The following is a 25,017-nucleotide window of genomic DNA, read 5'->3' as shown; positions in this document are numbered from 1 at the left end:
CTATATAAAAATGTATATGACGCTTCTCATTTCTGAATCCATATTCCATCAGGTGTGGACTTTTGACACTGGGAATTCATCATTCATTTATATCACTTTGGAATAAGAAAAAAACAAGTATGGCTGCATCCCATTTATTCTTAATTTAATGAAGTGATACATAAGAAAGCAATTGTTGACACTATTTATTAACAAAATTCATTTCACCTAATGAGAGATGCAATAGCTTCATCATTCATCTTCCACCTTCTGAACTTGCATCCCATTTTTTATTATCAACAAGCTACTAGACGCCATCTAAAACATAGGCCAAGTCCTGTCACTTCTCAATTCAAAACCTTCCCCATTTCACTATGAGTAAAAGTCAAAGTTCTCTCTCTCTCTCTTTTTTTTTTTTTTGGATTTTATTTATTTATTCATGAGACGTGCAGAGAGAGAGGCAGAGACACAGGCAGGGGGAGAAGCAGGCTCCCTGCAGGGAGCCTGATGGGGGGACCCTATCTTAGGACCCTGAGATGCCTCTAAAATTCTCATCCTGATCAACAAGGTCCTACACTTTTCCTCCCTTACCTCTCTGATCTCATCCTGTACCTCTTTCCTTTCTCTGTAAGGTGATAATTACTTTTGACCTCTAATTTACAGATGAAGAAACTGAGACCTAGAGATTCCTTAATCTTTCTTACATTCGGTCTATTGTTCATTCATCAAAGAGTGAATTCCTACTATGTGCACATCATTGACCAGTTGTTTTGGGTATAAAGGTGCTTAAGATACTGTGTTTATCCTCAAGAAGCTTCAAGCCAGTGGGGAAAGGGGTGCGTACATTCCATACAATCAAACAGTGCATGAGGTACAATCATGAGAAAGTGCACGGGGCATTCTAGAAGCCAGAAGAGCAGAATGAACCCCAGCCTGGAGAATGAATGCAGGGCCACCTAGAGAAAAGGACACCTGAACCACTGTTAAGGAGTAGCAGTTGAGTAAATTTGGAATGGAGGAGGGCATTCTAGGCAGAGGGCATGGTGAGGACACAGGCACAGAGTAGGAAACAAGGTGATGAATGGGGACGCCGGGAGAAGGCGGATGTTTCAGGATCAGAAACTTAACACAAGGCAACGAGTGATAAACAGACCACATGGCCTCTTCCACCCTGGGAAGCAGGCTGTGGAATTAGTTTGACTGTCTCAAATCCAGGGACCTGGGATGAGCAATGACACTGTGAACCCCTGAGCTTCAGGCTGATAATCCACCTCTACGATGTAGCTCTACACTATAAAATTAAGTTCTACTTTGTTTCTGATTTTTATTCCTTATCAGGTCTGGGGCCCAAACCTAAATCCCATTGCATTAGGAAGAGGACATGACAATAAAAATTATTCCCTGGTGGATACCATTTTCACTTCTTCTCACCTCCTCTTTTCCCCACTCCACCTCAAGCAGCATCTACATATAGGTGTGACTTTCAGACCAATGACAATGCATCACATTCTCTCATCTCCCTGAATAATATTGTTGCTGCCTGAAGTCCACTTGCTGGAGGCACTTAGGACTTCCAAACTCCCAAATGTTGAGTGTAGTTCTGATGAGATTTTAGTTAACTATTCAGCTTGTTCTTCATATTGTTTGCATTTTCAAGCTCTAAGCTCTGCAAATAATTGCCCTAAACCATATTAGTTATGTGCACTCAGCCTAGGGACAATTTCATTGTCCCATCAAGGCTGCTACTTGAGGATCTTGAGAATCTAGGATGATTTAAGTCTTCTGAAACCAACAAAGTACTGATATTAAAGGACATTCACTGTTTTGCAGCAGTTAAACAAATCTGTTTCATCTTTGTGGTTATATAATGAAATTCATAAAGTTTTGAACAGACATTAGCTTTTTCATTGTTATTTTGCACAACCCAGGTCAGAAAAAAAATGCATAATTTTTTTTTTTTTGGTTATAATTGCTGTTTTTCCTGTAAGGGAAGTTTTCTCATTTACCTACCTCCAACTTGCTTCATGAATATTCAGCTGTTGACTGAGCTGCAAGCTAATATCCATGGAAATGAACTCATTAATAGTATTTTGCTGGCTCCTATTTGGTTCATGAAGTATACAGAAGTACTTATGATATTGCCTATTTTATTTTCCTCTTGGCTTTTGAAACATAATGGGATTATTGATAATAATTGTTATCCCAGATTTTCCGTTATTTTTTCTCATATCTCTTGAGTGCATAAGCAAAATCTTTCAGATAGTTGCCTTTTTGCAGATTGTTAACGTAATTTTTACAAAGCAAATTATGAATAAAAATTATGAATGGCTTAAAGACAGTACTACTATATTTTACATATTTATATATATGCAATACCTAATCCTGTTATTAATGCATTGATTATAACTTGATCAGGTATAGGTGTAAAAAAAGAATGGTTCTTCTTGAAGGTCTTCCTTCAGAGAGTTAAATGTACTGCCATTTAGTGAAAATAGCATCTGGCAAGTATATTTGGCGATATAAAATAAGATAGGAAAAAATAGGGGATCCCTGGGTGGCTCAGCGGTTTAGCGCCACCTTCAGCCCAGGGCTTGATCCTGGAGACCTGGGATAGATACCCATGTCGGGCTCCCTGCATGGAGCCTGCTTCTCTCCCTTTGCCTGTGTCTCTGCCTCTCTCTCTGTCTCTCATGAATGAATAAATAAATAAAATCTTAAAAAAAAAAAGGAAAAATAGTAGTAATAGCTAACAGTTATATATTGATTTTTCTTTTTACAGATTATATCTATTTATTCATGACACACACACACACACACACACACACACACACAGAGGCAGACTCCAATATCATGCCCCAGGCCGAAGGCAGGCTCCAAACTGCTGAGCCATCCAGGGATATATATTGGTTTTTGAAATAATAGTTGCTTCGTGTATATTTATTTAAACTTTGCATCGAGGCTATAAAAATAGTACTATATTATTATCATTTTACAGATGTTGAGACTGCCTCAGGGAGGTAAATTTACAGGTGAGATGTCACATATCTAGCATTTGGTAGACCTGGGATTTGAACCCAGGCAGACTGGCTCCAGAATTCAAGCTTTTAATCATTTCACATTCTTCTTTTTTATTTTGACAAAATCTGCAAACTGGATTGCCTATTGTCCCAACACCTATGCATTCCTTCCCCACTGATTTAAAGTACCACTCGTTTCATGGGGCACCTGGGTGGCTCAGTCAGGTAAGCCCAGGACTCTTGATTTCAGCTCGGGTCATGATCTCAGGGTTGTGAGATTGAGCTCCATGTGGGGCTCTGGGCCAGTGTGGAGTCAGCTTGAGGATTCCCTCTCTCTTCCCTCCACCCCTTCTTCTCCCCTGTGCATGCATGTGAGAGCGCTTTCTCTCTCTCTCTCAAAAATAAATTAATTAATTTTAAAAAAGAAAGTACCACCTGTTTCAAATATTGAATTCCCTCCTACTAAAGATGTTTTTCCAGGCTCTTATCTGTTTGTCTGTATTAGCCCAAAACTGTTAGCCTTACTATATGTTATTTCCTGAAAGGAATAGAGTTCAAATAGAATGAAAATGGAAAGGAAACAAAACTACAGACTAAGAAGTGGATGATATATCGAATATTTAGGCATGAAAAAAGGAGAGAAGGGGATATGGAAAGTCAGAAGGGGCAAAAGAATGGTGGCAGAAAAGTCCTATGTGTCTTAAGGATAGGAATAGACAATTTTAGGAGTCAGTTTTCTTTTTTTTAAATGCAATTTGAGGCTCAGAGAATTTGTTTTTTTATCATTAATATTATTTATTTATTCATGAGAGACACAGGGAGGGAGAGAGACAGGCAGAGACACAGGCAGACGAAGAAGCAGGCTCCATGCAGGAAGCCCGACGGGGGACTCGATCTTTCGTCTCCAGGATCAGGTCCTGGACTGAAGGCAGCGCTAAACCGATGAGCTACCCGATCTGTCCCTAGGAGTCAGTTTTAAAGAAAAAGTAAAAAATACATATATAAATATCTAAACAAAAAGTTCTTTTATTAGCTCAAGCATATATTTATCATGAAGCAAATTTTAAAAATCTTTCTTCTATACCTTGTAGGATTGTACAGTGGACTAGATCAGAGTGTGAGAAAAAAGGAGGAATGGATGCCAGGTGGAGACGGATCTTCGTGTTGGGATCCTCATTCATTTCTCTGGGTTGTTTTCCAGCATTAAATACTTTTCCTTCCCCCACTGCTACATTTCCTTTTCATGGGAACTGAATTCTTAAATAACGACTTAAACAGGAATAGTGTTCTGCACTTTAAATTTGGGAAATGACCAGTTTCCTGTGCCAGAGAAAAATTTGTGCTTGAGAATATTATCTATATAGTGTGCTTTGTACTTCCTGCTTAGCCTTTTCTTTCATTGTGCTGTGTTTTTTAAGTTATCTGATATCACTGTAAATTCCTGAGCAGCACAATATGAAGTATTATATTAGAGACACAATAGTCTACTGGCATCTCTGAATAAATATTTGTGTAATATTAAAAATAAGTTAATTTAGCAGACATTGAGAAAAATTTTCACAAGTATGTTCATGTAAGCTTATAAACTGGCCTTACAAATTCATTTTATCCCATATTGATCACCAACTGACAGCCGGAAACATGCTTTTATTTGAAATGCCATAAAAAATTCTGGGATGTTTGAAATGTCTTTTTTTTTGTTGTTATAATTCAGAACATAATGAAAGGTTCATTATTTTCATCTGACTTTAAGCTCTTTTATAAATGTTATGACTTGTAATATATAATGGAATAGATTTTAATTTTTATTTTGCAACCCAACCTAATACATTATCTTTGTTTAATGGTACTTTTGGTGCTGCAAAGAGTTGTTAGCATTCAGAAGAGCTAAGGAAACTTCAAGAATCTTAGTCTTCTTTTCTGTACCTGGACTTTCTGTAGAACTTTTTTCAAATTAGCTTATCATTCTATTTCATCAGCTGGTGTGATTTTTGTCCATACCAAGATCATGTAGCAGTTCATTGAAATCAAAGCCATAGTCTGGCCATACTCCATGTACATTGTTCAATTTTTATTAATAACCTCGTGCTCTAAGTCCTCTCAAGGATTATGGGCTGCAATCTCTGTAAACACCTTACAGTTTGATCTTGAATTAATTTTTTTTCTACCTTTTACTATTTGTGAATTTTTAAATTTCTGGAATGTTTAAATAATATGACTAGAGAGATTGACATGAACCACATTTGAGGGCAAACCTGGAACTCTGAGCAGAAAAGATCCAATACAATATGACAATATGGATTATACATATATTTTAATAAATAGATTTCTACCCCACCGACTCCAACAAATGCCTGAATTGTTTGTTTTGAATCCAAGGAATTCTCCTGAAGTTAAAACTTTAGTTGGATTGATTTATTTTTAAGAGAGGAGCAGAGAGGGGGAGGCAGAGTGCTCACCTTTAAGTTCTGCTCTCTCTAATGTTAGGAATAATTAAAACCACAGTAGATATAATAGCAGTTGGTTGTAGCAGTTGTAGAAATACCAGTTAACATTTATTTGGTCCTGATTATGCACTGGCACTGTGCAAAGTGCCAACAAAAATGAACTTTATGAATTCTCTTCACCTCTCTGTGACATAAGTACTGTTATTTTTTTTTAATTATTTATTTATTTGAGAGAGAGAGAGAGAGAGAGAAAGCAAGCACACACTTGCTCATGTTGGGGGCAGGGGAAGAGGGGCAGAAGGAGAGAGAGAGCCTGAAGCAAGCTCTTTGCTGAGCACGGAGCCAGATGCAGGACTTCTCTCAGGACCCTGAGATCATGACTTGAGCCAAAACCAAGAGTCAGAGGCTCAACCTACTGAACCCCACAAGCGTCCCAAGGTACTATTATTTTTAACCTAATTTAGTGTGTGAAGAAACAGGCTCAGAGCTTCGGCTGCACTCCATGCCTACAAGTCATCCTGTGTCTGCATCGGTGTGAAGGAAGGTGTTTAAAGTTGTGTTGGGAAGGATTAATTTTGAGGGCACTTCTTCTTTTTTATTTTTATTTATTTAATTTTTTAATTTTTAATTTTTTGTATTTTTTAATTGGATTGGGCACTTCTTAATCTTTTTTTTTTTTTATTGGATTGGGCACTTCTTAATATTATTTATTTACTTGTTTTTCCCTAAAGTTTAGTTTATCCCTGGCCATCCTGGAAAGAGACATCAATCACCCAAAACAATACAAGGAACACCAGATCATCATGAATCAAATGATACTTGGAATATATAAGCCAAGTAAAATTTATTGCCAAAAATTCACTTTATTAAAAAATATTTAATAGTTTAAAAATAAAGGACATAGAGTTTTTTCAGTCTTTGAGAAAACTAATTGTATTACATCAGAATTAACATCTACTGTAATTGTGAATTACTTGGGAAATGAGGTGTTAAGTAAATAGGCATCAGTTTTCTTAGTGTTTTTCATGTAAGCTTTTTCTCCTCTCATCTTGAGAGTACTTTTTCACTCCAACACTGTAAGACCAAATGCAATTCTAAAACTTGAAACTGTGGCGACGTCTTGCTGGCTTAGTCGGAAGAGCATGAGACTCGATCTTGGGGTTGTAAGTTTGAGCACCATGTTGGGTGTAGAGATAACAAAAAATAAATAAACTTTGAGAATAAAATCAAATAAAACTTAGAACTCTGGAATGATCAGTATTAAAGATTTATAAAAGCCAAAAGGTCCTTGGCAAAACCTCAAGATTATACGCTGAAAGTTCAAATGGCTACAAAGATTTCTAAGTCACAAAAATGAGTAAAATGAATTTTGCGTAAATTAGATAACAGTATTAATGTGAGAATAAGAATCAATTAACATTTAGTTTTGGTAAGAATGGGGTGGGGGGGTAGCAGGGAGTAGTGATGACTGTAGCAAATGAAGGGAACATGTGGTTGCTTTTGTTCCAGCCTGTTACTACCATTGAGGAATGTGGAACCTGGGTTGATTTTTTTTCCCCTAGTGTTTGAAGAGGGATTATTATTATTGACTTTTATGTAAATGTTCTAATTTCCTTAAATGGTAGCAGTTGAAACAATGTTTTAACCAATTGTGCTATGTTAAAAAAATACCTCTATTGCTTCTGATCTCTGCTTTAGACTTAACTTGTTGCCTTAAGTCAACAGAAGTTAAATATCCAAGAAAGCTACTATAAACCTATTTTTATGGGCTGAGTGGTGAGGATGAAATGGTAGGAATTAAAATCACAAAAACTTAACAAAATAACAAAAACTTTAAAAATTGACCAAAAATACTTCAAAAAACCTTACTTTTATTATGATCTTTTATTGAAATCATCCTAATAAATTTTCTGATTTTTACTTTCCTTTTAATACTTTTAATGCATAATCATGATTCTGTTGAGAATGATTCAGTTTCTTCATCGTCTTCTGTACATTTCCACGAGTGACTTTCAGCCACCTAACTATAACTGTCTAAAATTTTGTGCTTTGTGTGTAGTTAGAGTCACACATGCTGACTCAGTATGAATTCTTTCCCCTGAAAACTCCTGAAGAGCACAGTTCTGTCATGCTGCCTTTTGGCATATTGAGGTCAAACAGAAGGCACTAAATAATATTTTAATTATCCTCAAATCCTGGTAAGTTTCGGTCAAGGAAGTTTAAAAAATATGGATGTATGGTGAAAAATTATCTTCACCTAGATGTTGGTGCTGTTAATTTTGAATTAATAGCTGTTCTGAAAAAGAATTAAACCTTCTGGTGGGAAATTGAGCAGATATTAAAAGGCTTTCAAAAATATGACACAATAAATCCTTTTGGTTCTGAATCATGCAAAAACATCAGCAATCCAAGGGTTTTTGCTGGGAATATTGGCATACTGTTTGGTATCACTATGGTCTCTTTAGGCATCTATCTGAGTAATCCAGGGTGGCATATATTTTCCTTTGATGGTTTGTAAAGTGATAGATGCCCATGAGGGTGAGTCTTCAATGCTATTGAACCACTGACTAATGATTTATTATTCTATCACTTTTTAGAGTCTTGTATGGATGGAATGTTGTCATGGCAGTCTAGGGACAAGCAATATCTGTTTCAAAGATGAAAACATACTGTCCATACATTTTCTGTAGGGGTGTACAGTCTGATGGGGAGCAGATATGCAAACTTACAGTATTTTATAATTGTTGTTAATCATGTCTGAGTGGAAAATACATGACAGAGGGAGCTTTTAAAAATCTACTTAGTTTTTCTTTTTTTAAATCTACTTAGTTTTTGAAAAGAAATTTAAACATAAATTCTCCCTAGTTATAATTTTTTATAAAATACGTTGGACTTTTTACTTATAATCTAACAAAATTACAGAAATAAGGAGACACATGGAGAAATATGGGACTTTGCTGAAGCTCAGGAAGACAAAAAAAAATGCTGATTTTTATAATGTAGCCCAGAGAGACTGATAATGTAAAAGCTTTTAGCCTCAAATTTGTGAATTTACTTAACACTGCTACAGTTGTTCTGGGATAGTATATGCCAGTGGTGCTCCACTATACTACTGTGGGGGTGCAGAGTAGGCTTGTGGCAATGTATAGAGACATTTTTGGTTGTTGCAACTGGGGATGATAGTGGCTATTAGTAAGTGGTCAGAGCTGGCAATGGAACTCTTAAACATCCTATATATACAGGACAGACCCTACAACCAAGATTTTTCTGGCACAAATGTCAAGACTGTTAATGTTGAGAAACCCTGGTGTATGGTGATCAAAAAAGAAAAGATTATATGATATTCCTATATTCCAAGTTGCTGATGAATATTTGTGAAGATAACACACTAGGGGAATTGATACTACACTGTCTGGTGGTCTTTGGAAACAAAAACCCTCTAGTGAAGGAACAGTTCTTTACTTATACCACTAAAGTTTGTTGAGACCTTACCAAGTGCCAGGCATTGTTGGAGATATTGGGGAAACCGGAGTGAGCAAAGCAGGCAGACTGGCTTCAAAGAGCTCTAGTACCAGTGTGGGAGACTAGTAAATAAACAAATACATAAAATGGGACATGGAGGAGCAGATAGTGCCATAACGTAAATAAAGTAGAGTAATGGGGTAGATAGGGCGTGAGGGGCTTGGGAAAGGAAACACATCAGACTGGATGGCCATGAGAGACCTGAGCTGAGAACTGAGTGACAGCAGGAGGCAGCCAGATGAAGAGTGTTGTAAGCAGAGGAAGCAGGTTGTGAAAAGATGCTAAGGTGGAAGTATGCATGGCTTGTTGGGGAAGAGCGGGAAGGTGATTTGGTTGGGCAGTGGTCCAGAATGGGGAAGCTGGGATGAAACAGAGTATGAGAAGAGGGAGGGGCCAGATCATGCTCATTTCTTTTTAGGATGAATATATTCCATTGTCTGGATGTATTTATCCATTCATACTGAAGAACATCTTGTTTGTTTCCAACTTTTGTCAATTATGAATACAGCTGCTATGAACATCCAGGTGCAGTTTTTGTTGTGGATAAATTTTCAACTCATTTAGGTAACTTCTAAAGAACACGATTGCTGAATTGTACGGTGAGAACATTTATGGTAAGAATACGCCAGACTGTTTTCCAAAATGGCTGTATCATTTTGCATTCCCACAAGATAATGAATGAGAGTTCCTGATTATTCCACATCCTTACCAGCCTTTGGCACTGTCAGTATTTTGGATTTTGTCCTTTCTGATTGGTATGTAGTATCTCATTGTTGTTTGAATTTGCAGTTGCCTCATGACCTAAGATTTGAGCATCTTTTTGTATGTTTATTTATTTATATTATCAGTACGTCTTCTTTGGTGAAGTGTCTGTTCAGTTCTGCCCAATTTTTTATTTGGTTGTTGACATTCTTATTGTTGAGCTTTGCAAGTTCTTTGTACATTTTGTATAGTAGTTCTTTATCATACATGTCATATATTTCTTTTTAAAAATTTTTTTAAAAGATTTTATCTATTTATTCATCAGAGACACACAGAGAGAGGTGGAGACCTAGGCAGAGGGAGAAGCAGGCTCCCCGCAGGGAGCCTGATGCAGGACTCAATCCCAGGACCTCAGGATCATGACCTGAGCCAAAGGCAGACGCTCGACCATTAAGAAATGTCATATATTTCTTAAGGAAATATTTTCTCTCAGTTTGTGGCTTGTCTTCTCATTTTCTCATCATACATGGAGAAGTTTTTAATTTTAATGATATCTGGCTTATCAATATTTTCTTTTATGGATCATGCCTTTGGTGTTCTGTCTATAAAAGACATCACTATACTCAGGTTCATCTAGAAATTTTCTCCTATGTTAATTCTAGGAGCTTTGAGGTAATGTGTAATTCTTCTGAAGGTCTGTGTCTAGATTCTTTTTTTGTCTTTTCATATATGGATGTTCAGTTGTTCCAGCATCATTTGTTAAAAGATAGTCATTTCTCCATTGGATAGCCTTTGCTCCTTTGTCAAAGATTAGTTGACTATATTTGTGTGAGTCTGTTATGGGGCTCTCTGTTGTAGTCCATTTATCTATTTTCCTTTTCTTCAACCAAATCCATACTGTTTACTGTAGCTTTATAATAAGGCTTGAATTTAGGAAGTGTCAGTCCTCTGACTTTGCTCTTGTTCTTTAATATTGTTTTGGCAATTCTGAGTCTCTCCATATAAACTTTTAATCATTTTGTTGATATCCACAAAATAACTTGCTGGAATTTTGATTAGAATCATGTTAAATCTACAGATCAGGTTGAGAAGAACTAGCATCTTGACATTATTGAGTCTTCCTATCTATGAATGTGGACTATCTTTTCATTTAGTCTTTCTTTTGATATTTTTTATCAGAGTTCTATAGTTCTCCTCATGTTGTACAAATTTTGTTAGATATATACCTAAGTATTTCATTTTTGAAGGTGCTAATGTAAATGGTACTGTGCTTTTAATTTAAAGTTCCATTTGTTCTTTGCTGGTGCAGAGGAAAGTGATTGACTTTTGTATATTAACCTTGTATCCTGCAACCTTGCTATAACAGCTTATAAGTTCCAGGAGTTTTTTTGGTCAATTCTTTTGGACTTTTCACAAAGATATCATTTGTGAACATAGACAGTTTTACTTTTCCTTTCCAACCTATATACCTTTTATTTCACATTTTATCTTACCGTATTAGTTACGAAATACAGGACAATGCTAAAAAGGAGTGGTGACAGGAGACATTCTTGCCTTGGTCCTAATTATAATGGGAAAGCCTCTAGTTTCTCATCATTATATATGATGTTAGCTGTAGGGTTTTTAAAAAAATATTTTATTTATTTATTCATGAGAGACACAGAAAGAGAGAGGCAGAGACATAGGCAGAGGGAAAGGCAGGCTCCATGCAGGGAGCCCATGTGGGACTCAATTCCAGAACTCCAGGATATGCCCTGAGCCAAAGGCAGAGACACTTAACTGCTGAGCCACCCAGGTGTCTCAGCTGTAGGTTTTTTTAAAGGATTTAAAAAAAAATAATGTTGAGGACATTCCTCTGTATTCTTAGTTTACTGAGTATTTATCATGAGTGGGTGTTGGATATGTCAAATGCTTTTGTTTTGCATCTGTTGGTCAGATCATATGATTTTTCTTTTCATACAGGCAATGTGATGGATTTCATTAATTGATTTTAGAATGTTAACCAGCTTTGCCTACCTGGAACAAATTCCCCTTGGTTGTGGCATACAATTGTTTTATACATTTTTGACTTTTATTTGCTAACATTTTGCTTAGAACTTTTGGATCTATATTTATAAGAGATATTGGCCTGTAATTTTCTTGTGAAGTCTTTGGTTTTGGTAGTAGGGTAATGCTGACCTCATAGAACAAGTTAGGAAGTATTTCCTCTACTCCTATCTTCTGAAAGTGATTATAGAGATTTGGTATCATTTATTTCTTAAATGTTTGGTAAAATTTAATAATTATTATATGTTTTTTCAAGTGTGCGTAGATATGTTTTTATTATTACAGTAAATTCATTGCTCAGTTTTAGCACCTAGCTTCTAATATGCCAAATATGTTTGTTTATTGCAAATTGTCCATCTCCCCCCAGTAAAATATAAACAGAAATTCCTCACTATTTCATTTATTGATATATTTTATTCACCTAAAACAGTGGTTCTCAACATGTGCTTTGCTGTTTTTTGGGGTTTTATAAAATCCTTTCAGGGAATATGTAAGGTTAAAACTATTTTTGTGGTAACACTGAGACTTATTTGCTTTTTTTTTCCCCCTCCACTATATTGTTGCCTGCACTATTGGGGGAAAATCAGTAGTGTATAAAACTGCTGTTGTTTTAGTGTAAATCCGGGCAGTGGCATCAAACTGTAGGAGTAGTCACTATATAATTCCCTGTCCTCACTCATGGGAGAATGGCAAGTGGATGCAAATTTCACTTAAAACTGTAAAAATTGATAATTTTAATAAGTCATGACTCTTGAGCACATGCCTTTTTAATATTCTGTGTAATGAAATGGGAAATATATCTAGGTACTTCTGCTGTGTACTCAAATATTATGATTGTCTCCAGGGTTAGAATTTGTGATTGAGTTGCTATGGAATCTTATATTTTTTTGAAATAACAACTGTGAGGTAAACTATAGTTCAGTTTCAGGGCATTTGAGTATTTGGCAGATAGTTTTTTCAAAAAAGAATGAGGTAAACCTGTCACTTCAAAGAAAACAACTGATAGCATTTGTTGATGATGATAAATTCAAGTTTGCAAGTGAATTTAGGATTTTGAAAAATTTATTTCTATTAGCTCTATACAATGAGTTTGATACTTAAAGATTTTATTTATTTATTCATAGAGACACACAGAACAGAGAGGCAGAGACACAGGCAGAAGGAGAAGCAGGCTCCATGCAGGGAGCCTGATGTGGGACTCGATCCCAGGTCTCTGGGATCACGTCCTGGACTGAAGGTGGCACCAAACCTCTGAGCCACCTGGGCTGCCCCTTAAAGACTTTTCTCTTGAGTTGGATATTGTTATTAACTAAGTGATGTGGTTTTTCTTTGATATTAAATAACAAAATGTGTTAATATATTGAAGATATGTATAACTCCCAGTGAATCATTGTTAAAGAAATTTCTAGCATCAAGCATAGGTAATAGATCCCTTCAAATTATAAGATAGATCAATTGGTTTTAATGTAATAGAGTATGAAAAGTTCACTGATATAGTTGATTTTTTTTTAAATTTTTTTAAATTTATTTATGATAGTCACAGAGAGAAAGAGAGAGAGAGGCAGAGACATAGGCAGAGGGAGAAGCAGGCTCCATGCACCGGGAGCCCGACGTGGGATTCGATCCCGGGTCTCCAGGATCGCGCCCTGGGCCAAAGGCAGGCGCTAAACCGCTGTGCCACCCAGGGATCCCTGATATAGTTGATTTTGGATTAAAATTCATGACTAACCTTTAAGAAACTACCACTTACTGAGTTTTGGTGTTGTATTAAAGAAGAATATCCACAATCATCTGAAAACGTTATAGCAATGAACATATCTGTGTGACTTTTGAGTGATCTACTTACTGTGTGTGCCTGACCAATGGAAAGAATGGGGAGGACAAAAAATAAGTTGAAGGAGATTAATTGGTACATCCAAATTTTAAAATAAATGGGTGCATTCTGAGAATAAAACTCACCATGGACTTTGCCTTACCTTTGAAGCATGCAATGGTCCAGATAGGCAGACATGGAGGAAGGAGAGTGCTATCTTCTCCCCCTTATATCTTAATGAGTTTTTTCCTTCTATTACTTTTTGGTTGCAAATTTGTGACATTTTTAGCTTTCTTAAACTTTGATTAATGTATGGCATTTATCCTATTATACCAAATACATGACAGGAAGAAAACAATATGGAGCAAATTGAAATGAAGATGAAGAGTTCTGCTCTCTGTAGGAAAAAAGAAGCCCCTGACTAGAGAGATATTTAGGAATGTGTTGTATAATCATTGTTAGGGGAATGCTGACAAACCGAGTACATGCTAACATACCTGCAAACTGGAAGGTACAAGGAGGGGCACCTGGGAGTCTCACTTCCTCCAAGTGGAACTTTGTCTTATCTCACTAGTCTCTGCATCTCTCTATCCTTCAGAGATTATTATGCCCCACTTATGCAGCCCAGATTTGATTTTCATGGTTGGAGGGAAGTTCCTCTGGTGGGGATATCAGGAACGCCAAGTAGCAGAGCCAGAGGGTATTGGGCCTAGAGGGAGTGGACAATAGGGTTTGAAAGTCAAGTTGAAGTAACTGAACCCATTCTCTTTGTTGAGAGTCATTTACTTGCTTCCTCAAAGTCTGTTTCTTTAGTCTTTGAAAGAATAAACTTAAAGAAATGTTCATCAGATGTGATCTCTGGACCAACTGTAACAGAATCATCTAGGGAACTTACTCAAAATGCAGATTTCTGGATCCTCAACCCGTCTACTGAACTGAACCTTCTGGGGATAGAGGAATCTGTATTTAGAAGAAACTCTCTGAGTCTTGCACACAATAAAAAGTTTGAGAGCCACTGGCATTACAAGCTTTTTCCAGTACTTATTTTCAGTGTATTTGTATCAAAGTGAAGATGATCTAATTCTGATGAAATTCTGGACCAAAGGGAATGAATGAATGCAGAGATAAAACAGCATATTAAATCCCTCATGTATTTTCGTAGTTAGTGTATTAATGCTTCTTTGACTGATCAGAGAAAAATTTAATGCTCCAATTACAAAGTCTGAAAGGACTTTGTAGATTCTGGTTGTTAAAAGAGGATTCTGAAAACGTAATTTTTCTTTATCTTAAAGAAGGAAGACTTTCACATTTTGTAAAAAATGTCAGTTTTCATGATTTTGTACTCTAGGTAAACAATCTGAACTCTGCCTTAACTGTATATAAAGTGAAGCTCTTAGGAAGATACATGTTTGATCAGAAATGCTAACAAGTTCCAGGTTTTCTTTCATATACAGTTAAACAAAAAGTCCCATGTTGTCACGGAGGCAAAGAAGATAAAAAGTCAGATAACGATATAGTTTACTTTCTTAGTTTGTATATCCCCTTCTAACTCATATTTTGATTCATTTGTGCTGCCTCCCAACTTTAATTTATGGACTTCAGAATGTGACTGAGTTCAATTTATGAAGAAAAGGTTTATAAATGTAGAGGTGAACTTTCAGCTTTGCTTGCACGAGAGGTTACCTGTTTACTGTGTGGTCAACATGAAATGTAAACTAGGCGACAGCACCATCATGTCATTTTAAGACTAAATGGAAAGAACTAAAGGAGCATTTTTGGTATGAGTCTATGGAAAATATTCAATAAAACCAAAAATAAATTAAAAATTAAACTAATACTAATTAAAATGGGCAAAGTCAGAAAATTCAAAATCTCTTTTCATTAGCAATTACACCTAACTCTAGATAATAGTTCAAAAATTATATCACATGTTCCCAGTAAAAAAAAAAAAAAGTGACATCCAGTACTTTCTTATTCAGTTTATTTAATTCAGTTGAATTATTTCATTCTGTTGAGGCTGTTCGTACTAATATGGCTTTGTAGTTATAGACTCTGAAACATGAACTGATCGAATCAAGAATAGAGATGTGTCTGAAGCTAATGCCAGGAATGAGATCCTATGGCTCACTTATTTTGCTTCTTTTTTAAATTAAGATTTTATTTATTTATTCATGACAGACACAGGCAGAGAGAGGCAGAGACTTAGGCAGAGGGAGAAGCAAGCTCTCTGTGGGGACCCTGATGCGCAACTTGATCCTAGGTCCCTAGGATCACGACTTGAGCCAAAGACAGATGCTCAACCATTGAGTCACCCAGGCATCCCTATTTTGTTTCTTTTAAATAGTTTTTGTTTTCTTTTTATCAACATTACAGTATGCTTACAGCCAAATATTCTGAGCATAAGAAAGTGTATAAAGATCACCTTTAACTACTGTTGTATTTTGATATATGCTGCATATTTTTTCTTAGTTTGAATGAATACTACTATTATGCATTTATATTTATGTGTACATACTAATATGTAATATGTATATGTGTGTACCTATATGTGTGTACCTATCAAAAAAATTGCTTAGTAAATTTTTTCAGCAAACAATATTTTATAGACATCTGTCTTATATACACTTGTTTATATCATGTTCCATTTATGATTATAGCTCTGCATGTATTTTATAATTTGCATGTACCATAATATATTTGATTACATTATTATTGGGCATTGAGGTTGTTTCCAGTGTTTCCATTTTTGTAGTCAATATACTGTAACCCCTTGCCTGAATGTTTTCTTAGGATAAATTCCTAGAGATAGAATTGCTGTGTTAAAGGGAATACTCATTTAAAAAATTGAGATATATTGTCAAGTTGTACCTCAGAAATGTTTTGCCATTTATACTCTTTTTTAGAGGGGGATGTGCAGAGAGAGAGAGGGAAAGAGAGAGTCTTAAGTAGGCTCCAGACTCAACACGGAGCCTGATGTGGGATTCAGTCTCACAATCCTGAGATCATGACCTCAGCTGAAATCAAGAGTCAGATGCTTAACCAACTGAGCCACCGAGATGCCCCTGTGCCACTTTATAGTCTTACTATCAATGTCCTTGAGGGTGATAACCTTGGAGTGTTATGAAGCATACTGGGTTTTCTTAATTTCTTAAATCTTTGTAAATATAGCGTGTCAAAAATGAGATTCTTACTTTAAACTTCATTTGTTTGATATAATTTCCAGAGATTCCTTGGAGCTGCTATGTGCCCTGGGGATTGGTAGACTGTAATCACACCCCAACTTGGCTGGTAGTGGCTGAAGTTCTTAAGACAAACAAGGGAAGCAGTGATTTCTCCTGGTCACTAGATAGTTAATGAACAAAGTCTTGAAGACACAAGCCAGATTTGCTGGATGGAAAATCACTTCTCCTTTTCCTTCCAAATTTTCTCTTTTAAGACCTAATATAAATAACTTTTTTTGCCCTTCTTTTCCTTTGCAAAAGTAATAGTCATGGGCCCAAGCTTAATAACTTATTAAGAAGAATGCAGATCTTTGAAATACTGAGGAACTTATTTGCCTATCATAGAGCTATGGAGAGCCCTGACCTGATCCCAGAAATACAAAATCTGGCTTCCTAAAACTTGGGAGGGGGTAGATACGAGGGGAAGGGAAATCCTTCCATTGCTCTTTGAAGAGTCACCTTCTCTGTCTCTCTTTCACTCTCTATCTCTCTCTTTCTTTTCCTCCCTACCTCCTTCACTCAATCTCTCTCTCAATTCCAAAAGGGTCACTTTGGAATTTCTGGCCCTTATTTTTTTTAAAAACAAAAATTCCCATTTTTCAATATATTTTGGTCTTTTTGTGCTTCACAAGACTTAGAAGTTTAGGAAACATTTGACTCAAGTGTTTGCCACAGAACGTTTGAGATCCTCCTGTTGGATAAATTCAGTTCATATATACATGATCACTTTTGGTCCTGCCCCAAAACTATGAAGGATATAATTCCCAGGTAGGAACCACAGTGAACAAGGGTTTCACCTTTTACGACAAAACTCTTCTTCTCAACAGTTATTGGATTTTTTAAACTTTGGTTTCCTGTAAAAAATTTAGTTTTCTTTCTTTTTTTTTTAAATTTTTTTAAATTTTATTTATTTATGATAGTCACATAGAGAGAGAGAGAGAGAGGCAGAGACACAGGCAGAGGGAGAAGCAGGCTCCATGCACCGGGAGCCTGATGTGGGATTCGATCCCGGGTCTCCAGGATCGCGCCCTGGGCCAAAAAGGCAGGCGCCAAACCGCTGCGCCACCCAGGGATCCCCAAAAATTTAGTTTTCATCAACACCCTGTTATTTTATTAACCTAATGTTGCCTTCATAATATTTCTTTTTTTGTTTCATGCAGGCATTCTTACACCGAATGAACCAGTGTGCTGCATCAAAAATTGACAAAAATGTAACAGAAGAAACAGTGAAGGTGAGGAGATGCATTTGGTGCTCAACCCAAGCACACGTTCCCCTTAGTTAAACTTTTATCTGGGGGATGTTACTTTAAGTTCTTTAGTTTATCCTCAGTTCCAGTATAAGTTCCCTGCCAGTCACTTGTGTGGGCGACACTGAGAAAAAGGGAAAGGAGGGTTTGGGAAATGAAACAGAGGGTTAAGAGGATGGGGAACTTTTTTACCAAGGCCTTAGGACAGAGGAAGAAAAACAAACTCACGACTGAGAACCCCAGCACCTGTGAGAGGGAGAGAGCAGCACCGTGTGTAAGAGCATTGCTGGAGTTGGCTTAGGGAGGCAAGATGTGGACAAATGCAACTTCCATTGTCTGATCACCAAAGATCAAATGATTTAGATGGTTCAGTGGTGCAGAAAAAGCCTGCATAATATCTTCAACTCAGAAACAAATGTATAAGCATTTCCTTTTAAGCTGCAGGGCAGGAAAGTTATTAAGAGTTTTGTAAAGGGGGAGGAGGTAAATGAAAATTAATTGCACTACTGTATTACCTATTCAAGTTGTATAAATTATCATTGATACTTAGTTTTTGGTACTGATTTGCTATTTTACTTTACTAAAAATAAAAAAAAATTCCCAAGGATTTTATAGGCCCTTCTGACTATTTTTTCATAAATAAATAGTCACTTTAAAATTCTCCTTACCATGGGAGTATTTTAGTTTTGTGCTTTTGTTTGCAAGCAGAAGTCACTTATTCAAATGACTTGAAGATGCTTCGGCTCTCATATTGAGTACTCCAGACAGAACTCAGGGAGGTCAATAAGATTGCCAGGTTCTGTCTAACTCTTCCATGCACCCTCCAGGTTATCAGCTTTGCCTCTGGGCTGGCTCCTCTTGTAGCTGCAAAATGACCCTGGAGCTGTCCCAGCTGTCATTTCCAGAGGGGAGGAGGGCTGTCCATTCCAGGTTGCCCTTCCAAAAAGCAAAGAAGCCCTGGCCCCACAAAGCCTGCCAGCAGATCCGTCCTATACTATGTTACCTGCGGCCCATTCTCACTAATTGGGTGGGGACTGTCATGCTTGGATTTAGTCACTCAAGCTTTTCCTGAGAGCCAGGAATAGGTTCCTGGTTCCCAGAGTTGTGTGGGAGTGGAGAGGATGTCCAGACAAAATTGGCGCTTGGCCCTCTGGGTGGGTGGGAAGGATAGCTATGCCCTGAAGTGTTCAGCTTGGAAAGAGAATACTGTACTCTTGGACCTTTTTTTTCCCCCTAACCTGCTTCACTGTTGCACTTACATTTATTTGCAGATGCTGTTCTCAAACATTGAAGACATCCTTGCAGTACATAAAGAGTTTTTAAAAGTCGTGGAAGAATGCCTACATCCAGAACCTAACGCTCAACAAGAAGTGGGAACCTGCTTTCTTCACTTTGTAGGATAAATTTCTGTTTATTTTAAAAGCTCTTTCCCCCTAGATTTTAAGGTTTCGCTTTTGGCACAGTAGTAGGTGGGAATTCAGCATTAGGAGTAAAATGTGACACCGAAAGTTTGGGGTCTTTTAAGGCCAGTGAAATCTTCCACTGAGAGCCAGAAAAGGGGTGAGGGCCTCACATCATCCATTTTATTCAGCGAAGAATAAACAGCCTTTTCTTTTTCCCAACAAGTTAGTTCTTCGCATCCTCTGTAGCTTTGAATTCTAATGAATATTCAGGCTGTTCATAATGAATGGATTTTTATGTTTCTCTCAAACATAGAGCATTTCCCTTCTGAGGCAGAAAATCCTTCCTCTTATAATGTGGCGTGATGAGCCTTTTGTAGTCAGAATGTTCCCTTGTTAATTGATTGGTGACAGACCTGCAGGTGAACAAACCCGGTCACCCTAGGTACACATATGCCTGAATCCGATGTTTCTTAAGGATGGTGTCTTAGAAGCTGTACAGAGTGATGCAGAAAAATAATCAGTTGGTGCTCAGTTGTTTCAAAAGATGTGTCACTCTTATGTGATCATGTCCATCTTTTTGGATATGATAGTTGGAATTATTTGTGCAATTGATTTATAAAGTAAAAAGTCACCTGTAAAATGAAAATTGTTTTCAGAACTAAAGGCCATTCATCCAAAAAAAAAGTGCTGCTATTTATACCATTCCACTGATGCTAATTTTCAGACTACCAATCTGAAGTCCTTTCTTTACCAAAATGCTATATAATTAATGTTTTATTTAAAAGTGCATGAGAGTATTTTGTCACAGAAATCACTTTTTGTTTATTTTTATTTCTATTTAGCCTTTATAAAAGTAACTGTGTATAGTTTCTGGGTCTGTAGACCCTGCATATGTTCTTTTTATAATCAGGGAATATTTTCATAAAGGTAATTTTATTAAATAAAATTCCTCCTTGGAATAGGAGGATCAAGCTGTGCTTTCCTTGGGCATGATTGGAAACCATGCATGTTTGTGTCTCCTTAATCCAAACTGTTCCCTTTCATGAAAGAATTCAAATCTGCCAGCTGGAGTATTTGCTTTCTCAGTCCAGGGCTGCACATGGGAATCTTGCACCCTGACATCCATTTCCTCAGTAACACACTATGAATCTGTCATCCATGAATTTATCCAAACTATTTCTGAAGTTTGTTTCATTCTGGGTCATACCATTTCTTGAAGTAAGTAATTCAATATATTTTCTCCTGGCTTTACAAAATAGCACTCAGTGTTGCTTTCCAAATGCATGCCTTTGAAATTTCAGAGGACATACTTCTGTTCTAATACTTGATCAATATATTTTCTGTGTCTTTCTCTTCTTGGTACTGCTTTGATAGGTACTAATCATAGCCAATGAGAGCAAATCTAATGATGTGAGGATGCTCAGAGATCACATTATTCTCTTTTTGAAAGTACTCTTTCTTTGGCAAATACGAAGTTCGCTTATTTTGTTCCTACCTGATCACTTTTTGTGATAGCTCTAGCTATTAGAAAATTTTATGTTAATCCTGAATCTGCCTACCTCTGCCCATCATTGCCCTTGCAGTTTCTACCTAGTGGTCTTAGTTCTGTGTTCTGGAGCTACATAGAGTTGTAAATCCTTTACATTAGGACAGCTATCTGAAAGTAGCTACCATTTCCTTACTTTATTATACTAACAAATAATTTCTGTTTGAAATGACCTCTCATATGTAGTGTTTCCACAGTCCACCATCTTCATCACCTGAAGAATACTCTGAATTCAGAATATTCATTGCTGAATATTCTGCTGTTTGTCCGTATCTGTCTTAAACACAACTGTCCAGATTGGTGCAAATGAACTGCAGGGTACCATGTCTCTCTATTCCTATTTGACCTGTTACATGCTTTTCCCTCTCCCCAAAATGCTTTCTTCCCTCTCCCTGCCTGGGAATCATAGATTCATCTCTTTGGACCTTGCTCAAATACCCCTTTTTTTTAAAAAAAACTCTATCTGGGGCAGCCCGATGGCTCAGCAGTTTAGCGCCGCCTTCAGCCTGGGGCTTGACTCGACCCAGGATCGAGTCCCAATGGAGCCTGCTTCTCCCTCTGCCTGTGTCTCTGTCTCTCTCTCTGTGTCTCTCATGAGTAAATAAATAAAATCTTAAAAAAAAAAGCTCTATCTGAATCCTTTTAGTAAAGCTAAGTACTCTCTTCTCAGTAATTTGCTACCATTTGGTTCATTTACCTATTATTGAATACTCATAGTGGACATTAGCCAATATAATCTTTTTTCCTAGGCTATTCTTCATGGATCAGAGAAAATTGATATACATACAGTAAAGCTCCCAAAACATAGTCAACGCTTAATAAAGTTTGTTCATAAACATCACACAGGTTCATCTTTCAAAATGGCTGCTAACATGACCCTAACTTATCCTTATTCTAATTCACAGAAAGACAAGTTCCGTATCTATGATGAATATTGTAGTAACCATGAGAAGGCACAAAAATTGCTTCTTGAACTTAACAAAATAAGAACAATCCGCACATTTCTTTTGGTAAGTATATGTAAGAGTGTTACCATATGCTAGGATTTGTTGATGGGCTCACTAAGGAGCCAAGGACCAGCACCAGTATGGGTAACAACTACCCATGGGCATTTAATGTGTCCAGGCTAGGAGACCAGAGTCCTTTGATAAATGTAAGAAGTGAGAGTTGGCAGAAGCTTGTGCTGGGAAAACGCTGACGATGCCCTCTCCTGATTGATCGTGAATTGTTTGTGACAACTACAGGTTCCTAATGAGAGAAGACATTTATGCCGAGTTCATCATTGCTTTTAAATCCCTCAGCTCCCTAGGGTTTCATTTACTTTTGCTAAGAGAACTGTAAGTAGAACAGTCACAGGAAGGAAACAGAGCAGGAGTATCGTAGAAAAGAAATGTAAAGATTGACCTTTCTCCTACATACATTCCTTATTCACTTTTCATAGAAAGAGCAAGAATGTATATTTAATTTCTCAGGAGAGCATAAACAAATGCACATGTTGGCAGTAATTTGGACAATTCAATTGCCAGTAAGGACTTACTTGTACAATAAGTATACAAGTCAACAATATTTATTCAGCAAATTGTGAAATGGAGCAGCCATCCCCATTATCCAGTTATAAAGGTTTCTAGCGCCCCAGATAGTCCCTCATTCCTGCTCACAGACCATCTCTACAAGCACCATGAACTCTAGGCAATTGGTGATTTACTTTTGATCTCCATGGTTTGTCTTTTCTGGATATTTCACATAAATGGACTATAATCTTCAATGCCCGACTTCTTTTACTGAGTAAAATGTTTTGAGGTTCATCCTCATCATAGCATATATCCATATGCCATTCCTTTTTATTACTGGATAGTATTCCCTTGTATGGATATACCATATTTTGTCTATCCATTTGCCAGTGTGTGAACATTGGGTCAGCAAGCAACTATGATTAATGACGGACCTTGAAGATCATTTCTGAGAAAGATATTTGTTAATATAAAAAAGTCAGGAGATGTCCAGTTTGAGCTCTTTTATAAATGATGCTGAGATGAACATCCACGTACACATCTTTGGATATTTTCATTCTCTTGGATAGATGCTAAGAGTGGAATTACTAGGTCATAATAAGTTTATGTTTAACATTGATAATCTGCCAAAGTGACTGTGCCATATCTACCCACAATGTACAATTACAGTTTCTCTATATCTTTGCCAACAATTACCAGTTGCAATTACAGCTGTGATAGTGGATGTGTAGTTTATCTCAAGGTGATTTTTATTTGCATTTCTCTCATGACCAATGATATCAGGCATGCTTTCTATGTTCCTATTAGCCATTCATATATCCTGTTGGTGAAATGCTTATTCAAATCTTTTGTCCATTTTTAAATTGAGATGTTTATCTTATATTGAGCTGTACATGTTCTTTATTTTGGGTACAGTTTTTGTATCTGACATATAATTTGTGAATACTTCCTCCCAGTATGGTTTGTTCATTTAAAAATATTATCTTTTGAAAATCAAAATTCTGGGCTCCAGGGTGACTCAGTCAGTTAAGCGTCTGCCTTCAGCTCACGTCATTATCCCAGGGTCCTGGGATCAAGTCCCACATTGGGTTTCCTGCTCTGTGGGGAGCCCGCTTCTCCCTCTTCCTCTGCTGGCCACTTCCCCTGCTTGTGTTTTTTCTTTCTGTCTGTCAAATAAATAAATGAAATCTTATAGTAAAAGAAAATCAGAATTATTAGCATTTTGTTGAAGTCCAATTTATTAAATTTTTCTCATATGAACATGTTTTTGTTACATAAAGAAGTCTGTATTTGGGTCTTATACTTACTTTGTTAACTTTTATTCCCAAGGACTTTACTCTTTTTGATGCTGTTGTGACTGGAAGGATCCTAATTTCATTTTTGGATTGTTCATGACTACCATATAAACATTTGACTTTTATTTGTTTTTGTTTATTGTGTATTTTTGTAACCTGTGGTTTAAATTCATGTATTAATTCTAGTAGTTTTTTGGTAGACTCTTTAGGATATTTTACATATAGTATCATGTCATGTAAGAGTAAAGACAATTTTACTACTTCCTTTTCAATATAGTTTTTTTTTCCTGACCTTTTGCACTGGTTAGAACCAGTACAATGTTGAATAGAAGTGATAAGAACAGTCACTCCCACCTTCTCTCTGATCTTAGTGGGAAATCATTCACTTTTTGATCATTAAGTATGATGTTAGCTGTAGATTTTTTTCAAAGATGTCTTTTTCCAGTTGAGGAAGTTCCACTATATTCACAGTTTGTTAAGAGTTTTTATTGTGACCTTTTTGCCTTTTCCAATAGAGGTGTTTAAAACTATGAATTTGCCCTATACACTGCTTTCACTTTATTCCATAAATTTTGACATGTGTTTTCATTTTCATTCGGTTTCTGAAAATGTCTAGTCTCTTTTGTAATGTTTTCAGTCTATTCTTTATTTAGAGTTTGTCTTGGAAGGCAGTTCTGCATGGACTTGTGTTCCTGCACATTTTCTGAGCAGAGGAACTGACTGCCTTTTTTCTGCCCCACAATTTAAAGGATGTTTGTATCACGAGCAGCCTCAGAAGGTAGAGATACTTTCTTCCTCCTAAGCAGTGGACCTTCATGCCTGCTGCCATCGTGAAAGACTCATTTCTTAGCCTCAGGTCCCTTGTCCTCTTGACTGTGTGCATGGGCCACCTGGTCTTCCCTGTGTTGCCATGTGGGAACTGGGGCTTGGGAAATCAGCCCCAAAATGGTGGTACTGTTCCTGCTACTGTTGCTGTAGGGAATAAAAAAGTCCTTTATCTCTGCCTTAGGACTTTTGTGTGTTCTTTCAACATCCATGAGTCTGTAGCATGTTAACGTTTGAGCTTGCAGGTAGGATAATATCTTAGAATCATCAGTTTTAACATTCTGCTATTTTATTTCCCAATATTGGAATTTTTCCAACTTCTTCTTATAGTTGATTTTTTAAATTTAATTCCATTCTAGTCAGAGAACATATTTAAATCATTTAAGTCCTTTTAAATTCATTAAGACTTTTTTATGGCTTAGCATATGGTCTGTCCTGGAGCT

At 36.8% G+C, this 25,017-nt stretch overlaps 1 protein-coding gene across 1 annotated transcript in view; it reads left to right on the top strand.

The window, feature by feature from the left end:
* PREX2 (phosphatidylinositol-3,4,5-trisphosphate dependent Rac exchange factor 2) overlaps positions 1-25,017 on the top strand; it is a 281,233-nt gene that overhangs the window by 53,163 nt on the left and 203,053 nt on the right. The window contains exons 2-4 of the mRNA XM_077876670.1: positions 17,908-17,979; positions 19,266-19,388; positions 21,849-21,953. Of these exons, the coding sequence (XP_077732796.1) occupies positions 17,908-17,979; positions 19,266-19,388; positions 21,849-21,953 (300 nt within the window). The remainder of the gene's footprint in view (positions 1-17,907; positions 17,980-19,265; positions 19,389-21,848; positions 21,954-25,017) is intronic.

The sequence above is a fragment of the Canis aureus genome, chromosome 28 (genome assembly GCF_053574225.1).
Source record: "Canis aureus isolate CA01 chromosome 28, VMU_Caureus_v.1.0, whole genome shotgun sequence".
In the NCBI taxonomy this organism is placed as follows: domain Eukaryota; kingdom Metazoa; phylum Chordata; class Mammalia; order Carnivora; family Canidae; genus Canis; species Canis aureus.
The sequence above is the reverse complement of the archived record's forward strand: the minus strand, read 5'-3'. Positions and strand labels throughout refer to the sequence as shown.